This window comes from Phoxinus phoxinus, assembly GCF_949152265.1.
Source record: "Phoxinus phoxinus genome assembly, chromosome: 5".
In the NCBI taxonomy this organism is placed as follows: domain Eukaryota; kingdom Metazoa; phylum Chordata; class Actinopteri; order Cypriniformes; family Leuciscidae; genus Phoxinus; species Phoxinus phoxinus.
In genome coordinates, this window is record NC_136880.1 from 1,408,346 (window position 1) to 1,420,432 (window position 12,087).

General features: G+C 43.8%; 1 protein-coding gene across 1 annotated transcript; it reads right to left on the bottom strand.

Moving 5' to 3' along the window:
* Window positions 1-6,242: 6,242 nt before the first annotated feature.
* myl13 (myosin, light chain 13) lies at window positions 6,243-11,530 on the bottom strand. Its single transcript, XM_079612031.1, has 7 exons — window positions 11,226-11,530; window positions 9,037-9,064; window positions 8,115-8,264; window positions 7,858-8,031; window positions 6,963-7,040; window positions 6,600-6,632; window positions 6,243-6,468 (listed from the first exon to the last, which is right to left on the bottom strand). Exons 1-6 carry the CDS (start codon window positions 11,325-11,327, stop codon window positions 6,604-6,606), a joined length of 561 nt encoding a protein of 186 aa, XP_079468157.1. The 5' UTR covers window positions 11,328-11,530; the 3' UTR covers window positions 6,243-6,468; window positions 6,600-6,603.
* Between the last annotated feature and the right edge of the window lie 557 nt (window positions 11,531-12,087).

Below are 12,087 nucleotides of genomic sequence, written 5' to 3' on the forward strand. Positions count from 1 at the left end.
AAACCCTTAAAAAGGGTTCTGTATATAGAACCTTTTAGGGGTTCCAAATACGAAGCGCCTATAGAACCTTTTAAGGTTCTATATAGAACAGAACAACCATTTAACTGAGATGAGAATGGATCAAAGGAATAACTGAAAACAAGCTTTATATTAACAGGTGGATAAAATTTATCTATGAAAATCATGGAAACTAAGGGTACGTTTACACGATAACAATATGCTTAAAACGGAGAAGTTTTCCCTTGGAGTTTTTTTTTTTGCATACAAACGCAACCATTGTCAAAATGATCCCTGTTCACTTTGATCTGCGAAAACGGCTAAAAACCCTTTATTCTGCTGCCAGGCCATTAGATGGCGATGACACACTATAGACATCTTCAGAGTCATCATCTTCAGAGTTTCGCATTTTTGTTGTTTACACAGAGACTGTTTTCAAAAACTTGCACTTCGAAACCCGTTTTCAAAAGTTTGTGTTTTCAGGCTCCCAAACGGCCAAAACGCATGAAAAGTTTTATGTTTTTAGTTGAAACAGTGTCGTGTTAACAGCCCCTAATGCAAACGAAGGAAACAGAAAGGGAAAACGGGCAACAATGAGTCCAACTCAAACTAAACTCAAACTAAGACATAATGTGATATTATGTCCCCCTCCAAACAAGGAGCGTCCACACAACTTACACTTCCGACAGGGGCGGGAGGGAGATTAGGAGGAAGACGAGGAGCTGGTAAAAGGGAACATCCAGAAGGAGGGAGGAGCCAGGGAGTGACCCCAACAGAGCCACTAGGATGCAGGCGGCGCTGCACTGCTGGTGACACAGGCTCTCACGCTCGCACTTCGACTCACCTGATACAATTGAATATATTGTATGTGGACTCTTTGTGTTTGCTTTGTTAAAAAAAATGCTTTTTAACTCTTAGGTTCAGTATTAAGTATTGAATTATTTTAGAGTTTTGGCTCCTGTGGATGGTAATACATATAGCGGCTCACTGACAGTTACTCGACTAGATTACACAAGAGACACTCTTTCGCTGCCGGGCTTGCCGTTCGACATGAGAAGGCTGCCGGAAAAAAGACGTCAAAGGAGAAGAGGACAAAGAGGTGGCGTCAGCATCTCCGGTGACGGAAATAGACATATATTGCCTGGAATAATTCTAAGCAACGTAAGATATAAAATTGAGGAGTTTTGTGTAAAAGCTAAGATTTGCTTAGAATAAAGAAAATATGGTCTTATGGGGCTTACAGAAACATGGCTGCATCCTGACTTGGCTAGCTCGCAGTTTGAGATGGATGGTTCTCCCTGGTTCAATCTCCCTGGTTCAGGCAGATTGTTCCCTGACCAGATTCAAGACATGGCTCCAGCCCCTGACCAGATTCAAGAGATGGCTCCAGCCCCTGACCAGTGTCCAGAGATGGCTCCAGCCCCTGACCAGAGTCCAATAGTGGCTCCAGCCCCTGACCAGAGTCCAGTGATGGCCCCAGCCCCTGATCAGAGTCCAGTGATGACTCCTACCCCTGACCAGAGTCCAGTAATGGCTACAGCCCCTAACCAGACTCATGTAATGGCTCCAGCCCCTGACCAGAGTCCAGTAATGGCTCCAGCCCATGACCAGAGTCCAGTAACTGCTCCAACCCCTGACCAGATTCAAGAGATGGCTCTAGCCCCTGACCAGAGTCCAGTGATAACCCCCAGCCACTTAGCAAAGTCCAGAGATGGCTCCAGCCCCTGACCAGAGTCCAGTAATGGCTCCAGACCCTGACCAGATTCAAGAGATGGCTCCAGCCCCTGACCAGAGTCAAGAGATGGCTCCAGCCCCTGACCAGAGTCCAATAGTGGCTCCAGCCCCTGACCAGAGTCCAGTGATGGCCCCAGCCCCTGACCAGAGTCCAGTAATCCAGAGTCCAGTGATGGCCCCAGCCCCTGAACAGAGTCCAGTGATGACTCCTACCCCTGACCAGAGTCCAGTAATGGCTACAGCCCCTAACCAGACTCATGTAATGGCTCCAGCCCCTGACCAGAGTCCAGTAATGGCTCCAGCCCATGACCAGAGTCCAGTGATGCCCCCAGCCACTTAGCAAAGTCCAGAGATGGATCCAGCCCCTGACCAGAGTCAAGAGATGGCTCCAGCCTCTGACCAGAGTCCAGTGATGGCCCCAGCCCCTGACCAGAGTCAAGAGATGGCTCCAGCCCCTGACCAGAGTCCAGTGATGGCCCCAGCCCCTAACCAGAGTCCAGTAATGGCTCCAGACCCTGACCAGAGTCCAGTGATGGCCCCAGCCCCTGACCAGAGTCAAGAGATGGCTCCAGCCCCTGACCAGAGTCCAGTAATGGCTCCAGACCCTGACCAGAGTCCAGTAATGGCTCCAGACCCTGACCAGAGTCCAGTGATGGCCCCAGCCCCTGACCAGAGTCAAGAGATGGCTCCAGCCCTGGCCAGAGTCTAGTGATGACTCCAGCCCCTGACCAGAGTCCAGTGATGGCCCCAGCCCCTGACCAGAGTCAAGAGATGGCTCCAGCCCCTGACCAGAGTCTAGTAATGGCTCCAACCCCTGACCAGAGTCCAGTAATGGCCCCAGCCCTGGCCAGAGTCCAGTAATGGCTCCAGACCCTGACCAGAGTCCAGTGATGGCCCCAGCCCCTGACCAGAGTCAAGAGATGGCTCCAGCCCCTGACCAGAGTCCAGTGATGGCCCCAGCCCCTGACCAGAGTCAAGAGATGGCTCCAACCCCTGACCAGAGTCCAGTAATGGCCCCAGCCCTGGCCAGAGTCCAGTAATGGCTCCAGACCCTGACCAGAGTCCAGTGATGGCCCCAGCCCCTGACCAGAGTCAAGAGATGGCTCCAGACCCTGTCCAGAGTCCAGTAATGGCTCCAGACCCTGACCAGAGTCCAGTGATGGCCCCAGCCCCTGACCAGAGTCAAGAGATGGCTCCAGCCCCTGACCAGAGTCCAGTAATGGCTCCAGCCCTGGCCAGAGTCCAGTGATGGCTACATCCCCTGACCAGAGTCCAGTGATGGCTCCAGCCCCTGACCAGAGTCCAGTGATGGCTCCAGCACCTGATCAGAGTCCAGTAATGGCTCCAGCCCCTGACCAGAGTCCAGTAATGGCCCCATCCCCTGACCAGAGTCTAGTAATGGCTCCAACCCTTGACCAGAGTCCAGTGATGGCTCCAGCCCCTGACCAGAGTCCAGTGATGGCTCCAGCCCCTGACCAGAGTCCAGTGATGGCTCCAGCCCCTGACCAGAGTCCAGTGATGGCTCCAGCCCCTGACCAGAGTCCAGTGATGGCTCCAGCCCCTGACCAGAGTCCAGTGATGGCTCCAGCCCCTGACCAGAGTCCAGTGATGGCTCCAGCCCCTGACCAGAGTCCAGTGATGGCTCCAGCCCCTGACCAGAGTCCAGTGATGGCTCCAACCCCTGACCAGAGTCCAGTGATGGCTCCAGCCCCTGACCAGAGTCCAGTGATGGCCCCAGCTCCTGACCAGAGTCCAGTGATGGCTCCAACCCTTGACCAGAGTGCAGTAATCGCTCCAGCCCCTGACCAGAGAGAGTCCTTGATGGAAAGATCCCTGTGTGAGGGGAGGAGGATCTGAACTGCTGCAAAATCCATTTTTTATGGTTGAATGAAGGTTGAAAATAGAGGTTTTTTTCATATTGTACAACAAAAAAATTATTTGACAACACTTTTTAAAATTGTTTTGCTAAAATGGTTCAGAAAACTTCAACTTGATTTCTGTTGATGCAATAGCATTAGATCTTTCCATGTCACACATGTCTATCAGCTGGAGTTGGAAACTATTTTAGTACTAGAAGGACACTACATTACCTGGGACATGAGAGAATGACTTATCCTCAGTGACCCAAACACACTGAAAAGCCTAACTGGCGTGGATTAAAACTCCAGGATTAACTCTCCGTGAGTGGTTCAGCGGAGACCCAGACAACAGAGCAGCAGAAAATCAGCTTAATAACATCACTGACATATGGGTACAATTTTGTTAATATGACAGACTTATTGAAATGTATTGTCAGTGTAGATGTGAAAAGAACCTGATATCTTCAAGGTTACGTCACACAGAAGTTCTTAATGTCTCATTTGGTATTGTTTACTCATTTGTATTTCATTTTTTATACCTCAACAAGCAGACAGATAATCTCTCTATTCAAAACTCATTCATAATTGTGGCGAGTCTTTGCTGATAAATGCTCTCTCACTTCAACATATTCAGATAGTGTTGTGAATGCAGCAAAGGCTACACAATAGACTACAGTTCTATTGTTTACAGTTTTTATGTGTTTTTTCATGCATGTGATGCACATCTTCCTCTGACAAACACAAAAGAACGTTTATTCACTGTAATCCTTTGAGTCCTCTGGCAACAAGGGCTAAAAGGCAGACTGCTTTTTCTCTAGCGTGATTTTATATCTACTAAAGCAGAGAATTTAAAACTGTGGCATAAATCTGTGATGCTAATAATAATCCATTCTTGCTGTATACACTGCAGTCCTTAGATACAAAGTCCAAAGGCATTACTACATTGTTTATCTGCACTGTCAAGTAAATCCAGGCCTTTGTTCATTTCATGTTTACGCCCTATTAAACTGGCCATGAACTTCAGGACAAAACCACGAAGGACACTTGCATGTGCTTTGAATCCTGTGCTGGCTTTGAGTGGACATGCCAATGCCCTCTCCTGATCACAGAGGATACACCTAAACCTGACAGAACGAGAACGAGGGAACGAGGAACTGATCCATAGACAGAGACACATCTCACATCTTCTGTGTCTGTCGAGACTGAGCCAAAGACTTTTATTAGACTTTTCCCGGTATTATAAAGTGATCGTGGTTCACTTGAGTTTGATTGTGTAAACATAATAGGACATGACATGGGGAGATTAATTTATGGGCTGCCCAACATGACTGGTTATCGCTGGGAAAATCATGTCTCACCAAGCACAATATGTGACATTTTGTAATATTTTGACAATACATTTAAGATGTTTAAACTAATTTGAGGTTCTAAATGCTACAAAACAATTTTGATCACTCTGATGTCCTTTTATATAATGTGTAAAACTAACAGTTTTGAGCTTTTGGTTTGTTTGTTTGTTTGTTTGTTTGTTTGTTTGTTTGTTTGTTATAAGCATTTATTTGTTAGATAGGTCTATCTCTCTGATTCTCGGGTAGTTTGTGAACAGCATGATGCATGCCTGCCATCTAGTGCCTTAATAGGAGAGTGCAGCAGTCTCTCTCTCTCTCTCTCTCTCTCTCTCTCTCTCTCTCTCTCTCTCTCTCTCTCTCTCTCTCTCTCTCAGATCATCAGCTGGTTAGGAACTGAACTGTGTTTTGATTGACAGGCGCAGTGTTCACTGCTCTCTTCTCCCCGAGTGCTGGATTATAGCCCATGAACTTGACAAACAACGCGTCTACAAACCTGCAACGTCATCACACAAACACACACGAAACAACAGTAGTGCATATTAGAGAAGTTTGAGGTATGATTAGCTACATATACTTCTCTAAATAATAAATGACATAATAAATGACCATACCCACTAAACTTTGGATGTCGGATAGACGTGCAGATCATGTCTATATGGGGTCCGTCGGTCCATGACCAATTCTGGACATTCAACGTCCAAACTAGGTCCACAATTTGGACGTCATATTGACATTCAACATTTGACCTTTGAACTGGGTAATTTTTTGGACGTCTATGACAGGTACAGGAAATGTACATGATTAATATATAATATTTTTTATTTAAAAATATCAACATTGTTGTTATCAACATGATTAATACATATGAATACAGATTATTAATAATTATTTAAGATCGTTTTCCAAAAACTCCATTTGATTGTCTCAGCACCAGCTGATAACTGGAGACGCAGTTTATTAGCCTACATATGGAGTATGTATATGGAGTATATTAATAGACATCACAGGCAAAATGATCCATTCAGTTATCAAAATATGTATATTTCATAAATATCTATGTATATTTCATAAATATAATAATTCAAATCTGATGTGAACAAGAATCTAATTGTTCAGAGATCTGAACTTGTTGTTTTGAGAGAAAAAAAATCTAATTTGAGAATTGAGCCAAATATTGAGACAAACTAATGAAATAATATCAAAGCAACCCATGTCATCACTTCCACTGCACAGACATTCAATACAAGTGCTTCAGACTTCCAGGAAGAGTGAGATGAAAAGGATTCAGAGAGAGAGACAGGAGGCTGTTTAAACCAAGCATGACATTTAATAAACGTGTTTGTATCCACAAAAGAACAGGTGAGATGTAGTTTGGCCTAACAGACGGAGGAGCCGTACAAAGAGAGACGTTTGAGAGACAGACAGCAGATCCACGGAGGACAACACCAGCATGGGCTTTCATTTACAAAAGAACAACGACGGACAACATTGGCATTATTCTGGATCCCCAATTCAAGTGTCTTGATCATCTGAAAAATAGCAGGGGTAAAAATCAACATTAACATTAACAGATGCAGACGGGACTCAACTTGAGTTCAACACACACAAAACTGAACAGAAATGCATTGGAGATGAAGGTAAAGCGGGAGATTCCTCATACCTGCTCAGCCAGCCATGATGTGCTTTACAAACGCTGTGGGGAAAAGACCAGATCTAAATCAATACCCTGTGCTAATGCATGTTTAGTCTACACTATTCTGAACCCAGTGTTGCTATAAGCAATTTAGACACATCCAAAGTCATCCTTGAGAGTTTCATAGAAGATATAGCACTAGAAGTGTCAACACTGCCATCTAGAGGCGAGGAGAACCATCATATTCTGAGTATAGTGTTGTTCTCATTATCTCTTTTACTACATTCATAGACATAAACTGTGATGTTATCATCATGTTAACAGATGTTGATCTATATAAAGTAACATGCGTGACACGCTGCCACTGAATGAAAGTGTGTAGAAACTGACCTTCGTAGTTTATACAGCCGTTGGCATCCTCCTGTCCAGCCATCAGCTGCTCAACCTCATCTTCCTTCATCTTCTCACCTGCACACACACACACACACACACACACACACACACACACACACACACACACACACACACACACACACATCGCTCAGAGATATGCTAATACTTTTAACAAAGACTTGCATGTAAATTCAATTCAATGTCAAACTTTCAAGTAGAATTTTTTTATTATTATTTTCTAATTTAAAAAATATATCTTCTAATATTAAGAAAAAGCTATCCAATAATCTTTGTTTACATTGAGTATCAAAATAAAAAAGAATGATTTTGAGGAATTAAAATGTAGTTGTCACTGACATTTGATTGAATAAAAATCTCTGAAAATAACTCTTAATATCTTGCACAGTTTGCTTTGACAAATTAATGTTTTAATAACAAATAAATAAGACAAGAACATATTTTGTTGAATAAAAGTGAGATAAAACCCTAATGAAAAGGCTATCTCACAAAACTATTGAAATAACGTTTTGCTAACATTAAGTAAAAAAAAAAAAAATGTTTTAAAACCGTTTCTCTTGGTTATGTGAACGTCAAGTGAACATTCCATTCCATCATTCTTCAAACATTATCAGAGCGTTACTTTTGAATGTTCTCTGAACGTTCCGAAAACTAGTTTGTTACATTTAAAAAACGTTTGAAGAATGTTCATCTAAAACTTTCTATGGAAGATGTAGCCTATAAATAATGTTGTTCTACTGCAGAATGTCAGTCCATAACATCGAAATGACTTAATTGCCGGAACGTTCCCTGTTGTCTTTGCAGCCGCTGAGGAATTTGCCTGTACAGAAGAGAACTGAATAGTGCGGTTTCTAATCGCTCTAATGAAGCTCACCCAGAGTCGCGAGCACGTGTCTGAGTTCAGCGCCCATCACTGTCCCGTTTCCCTCTTTGTCGAACACTCTCAGGCCCTCAACGAAGTCCTCGAAGGTGCCGCGGTCCTTGGCCTTGCAGATGTGCTGGTGCATGGGCAGGAACTGGTCGAAGTCCAGCATCTTCACCTGCATATCTGACAACACAACAGCCGGGTGTGTTAGGCATGGCCAGCGCTATGATCTGCCAGTGGACAGTGTTGAGTTCTCAGGCTCTCACCTTCAGCTTTGGGTTTGCCTAAGACGTGCATCACCTCGGCGTTGGTGGGGTTCTGGCCCAGGGCCCGGATCAGGTCTCCACACTGGGCGAAGGTGATCTTCATCTCATTGGTTGGTGTCCTGTCAAACAGCTGGAACGCATCCTTGAAATCTGCAGGGAAAACACAGTGGGACTTCATCAGTTTCACTTGGCGTGATTTTTATTGCCTTTATTCCCTATCACATATTTTCGTAAGCATCATAAATTAGGTCTCATTTAAAAGCTTAAACACTCAAGATTCATCCGGTGAAAACTGTTGAAATTGGCCATTGCTTTATCATGAAAACGGCACTTTAAAAAATCTAGTTTCTCAATTTTTAGGATATTAACATCACATTTGGAACACAACTTGGTTTTCAAGCAATTTTCCAGGACAAATTATTTTGTAAAATATATATTTTGAATAAATGGTCAGTACATTTGCTTAAACTTCTATAAGTTGTATAGAGATAGCTCTCTGACTGTTTGCAGTGATTGTTACAGCTAAACATAATTTCAGTATTCAATATTTTGTCTTTTACATTTATGTATTTGGCAGACGCCTTTATCCAAAGCGACTTACATTGCATTTCAAGGTACACATTTACAGTTCGTGTTTTCCCTGGGAATCGAACCCATGACCTTGAGGTTGCAAGCGCCGACGCTCTACAGTTTGAGCTACAGGAAAGCCCCATTTAAAATATATAAACATCCTTTAAAAGAAAAAAATTTACTCGACAGAGAATTGTAAGAGTTGAGAGAATATATTTTGAATAAAATGTCAGAATTGTTTTATTATTTTTTTCTCTATATTCTGAATCAGCAACATGCTTAAACAAGATACATTAAATAAATGTAACATTTTTACTTGTGCAAACATAATGCATACAAAAATCTGACTCACCCTCAATCTGCTCAGCTGTGAATTCAAGCTGCCAAGAGAGAAAAACTAAAATCAGATAAACAATCATACAGGAGTCTGAAGGTGAATCACTAGCATTGAAGGTTCTCAGGGGTTAGATGTTGGAGATGTTGGAGACGTGATTATTAATGCTCATGGTATTTGTCCTTCAGGACACGGCTGTCAGATGTCTCTGGTAACTCAAGCTCAATCCCCTTTGTCCTGTGACTCATTGTCCAAAAGAGTTTATGAGCAGCCTTGGGCCAGAAGGAGTGTGTGTTCACCCGACACCGCTATTGTCAAGCGCTTAGACGTCAGCGCTAGCTGTGATTGAAGACCGCCAACACATGACACTGACAAGATGCTCTTTACGACCTTAGCAAATGGAAACATGCCAAAAGATGAGCCCTAGTGGGGAAACAGCCCGGATATTACGACCTAACACTGCAACGACAGATTCATAGGCCTAACTCTGCATTTGGTCCTGCCAGACATAACTGAACAGACTTAAATCTCGGATGTATCGATGCTTCATTAAAAGCCATTGTATCTGATTTGTCTGAATTCACCAAGGCGTAACCAATCACGGAAACAATGCCACTGGATGCAGGAAATTATTCTGTTAATGATTATTCTCAGGAATCAGAGGTCATTAGAAATGTATTTTAGTCCTGAACTAAAGCTGTACATGGACGTGAAACTGCTTGAGAATTCACAATGCTGTCGAGTTTGGGTGGTCCAGTGTGGGCCAGCGTAATCAAGATCACATTGTGTGGCCCAAACCTCAATGGTTTGGAGGATAAATGATGGCTTCTCAACCCCAACATTTCAGAGTATGGAGATGTGGTGTAGAGTGGCGATGTCGACCACTAAAATCTCTTTTGTTGTCGGATACTCTTGACAAAATGTCCGCCATTTCACTGGCAAAAAAACTAAATATCACTTGACCTGCACAGAAAGCGACATGCCATTGGGTTTTACAGATGATCTGTTTGAGAACGTTGTATTTATATGCTTAAATATGTGTAACTAATGCGAGCTGCTAAAACATTTGCGTGTGGGAAAGAGGTTGTCTGATATAACAAGACTGACACTAAAATGTCAGTGGAAATGGCTTCTCACGTCAAGTCTGAGCTCTGCAGATTAAACTAACATGTCCTCAACACTCGGCCAAATACAGCGGATGTGTCACTTATAGACCTTAGCCAAAGGAGTTGATCCAGTCCTCAACGGCAGGCTGTGCTTTTGGGCACACTACCCCGTTCTTCAAATAGTGCACGGACAGTAAAGAAACTGCAGTTATCTTTGTGAGAAGGCAACATTTGTCCTCTGGAAATGTAATAGAGGGGAAACTTTTGTCGTCCCTAATCTAGAATGAGTAAGGGTTTGTGTACAGCGATATGCTTAAACCGGACACGTTTTTTCTTTGAGTTTTCCGCGTACAGACGACACCAATATCTAAACGATCTGTGAAAACGGCTAAAAACGCTGTATTCTGCTGCCAGGCCAGTAGATGGCGATGAAACACTGTAGACTGAACACGTAATGCACTTTGAAACCCGTTTTCAAAACTTTGTAAACGAACGTCCAAAACGCATACGAAGTTTTACATTTTTAGTTGAAAACGGTGTCGTGTAAACAGTGTAAACTCAGATCTATGAAGAGAAAGCGCCTTAAAGTCTTACAGTAGATCAGAAGCAGCAGGAATGATAGCAATCATCTTCATGTTTCTCACCATAGTTAATAGGGAAACAGAAGAATGATAAGACTCAGGGGCCGTTTACACGACACCGTTCGTTTTCAAATCAAAACGTAAAACTTTGTATGCGTTTTGGCCGTTTGTTTACACATTAAAGGTGTTTTGGAAACACAAACTTTTGAAAACGTGTTTCAAATGGCAAGATTTTTAAAACGGTCTCTGTGTAAACAGCAAAAACGGGAATGGCAGCAGAATACAGCGTTTCTAGCCGTTTCCGTGGATCCGGGATCGTTTTGACAATGGTGTTGTCGGAAAACTCAGGAAAAACTTCTCAGCTTTAAGCATATCGTTGTCGTGTAAACGTGTGCAAACCTCACTAGACACCATCCCAGTTTGATAGGAGTGGAAAAGCAAACCCGTCCAGTAAGCTGGAGAAAGTGTCGGCGGTTGGGCATCTGAGAGGGCTGCTGGCTGTGGAGGTGTGTGCTGGTACCTGGACGTCTGCGGCGTTGAACTCCGGCACCTTGGGCGGCTCGGGCTCCGGGGGCTTGGGGGCCGCGGCTGGCTTGGGCTCTTCCTTCTTCTTGGGGGCCATGCTGATGTTCACGGAGCCACACAGAGACGGCACAGGCTGGGACACGCTCTGGGTACAGCACTGGGGGACGGGCCAGCCTTTATCCTCCAGCAGCAGGTGAGGACGGCCCCTTCTGTGCCGGGACGGTGCAGACGCACAGAGGAAGGCCGTAAAAGGACTCGCGCTAATGCTTCTATTTGAGACGCATTGTTCTCTCACAATAGACTGTCCATCTGTGCAGGGCCACGGAGACCAGAGTTTGATAGCATACAGAGAAAGGCATCTTGCTCATCTTCACACTTTAAAGACGGCTAACTGACTGTCTTGTTCGGAGTCAAGCCACATGAGTTGTAGTGCTTTATACAGTAGTGGTAAAGCAGCTTCACAGTAAAATGAAGCAAACTGTATTATTCAGCAGTTATTCAGTTCATTCAAAGCAACTCTACAGTTCAGTTTGTTCTCATCTGATAGAGTCAGTGCTGGCAGTTGTGCTTGTGTCTTTAGGTCCTGTATTTCTCCTGAGTCCGATGTTCAGCTGTTCAGGGATACACTGCAACACATAACTGATGTTATTATCCTGTGCAATCAGACACATTTCCATTTAAAAGCCCGATCACTAGACGTTTGTGAGGTTTCCTCGTGATATACTGATATATAATCTAAAGATATGGCCGTCTATTACTTATGTCCTGGCTTCAGTTTCTTCTCAAGAACCATATTCCTCCTATAGCGTTAGGGACTCGTTTTTGGAGATTAAAAGTTATTTACATGTCAAGCACCA

Coding starts and splice junctions, on each gene's coding strand:
- myl13 (XM_079612031.1), bottom strand. CDS start 11,327: ATGGCCCCCAAGAAGAAGGAAGAGCCCAAGCCAGCCGCGGCCCCCAAG. Junction 9,065..11,225: donor TCAACGCCGCAGACGTCCAG/GTACCAGCACAC, acceptor CTCTCTTGGCAG/CTTGAATTCACAGCTGAGCA. Junction 6,633..6,962: donor CGGCTGTATAAACTACGAAG/GTCAGTTTCTAC, acceptor TTTTCCCCACAG/CGTTTGTAAAGCACATCATG.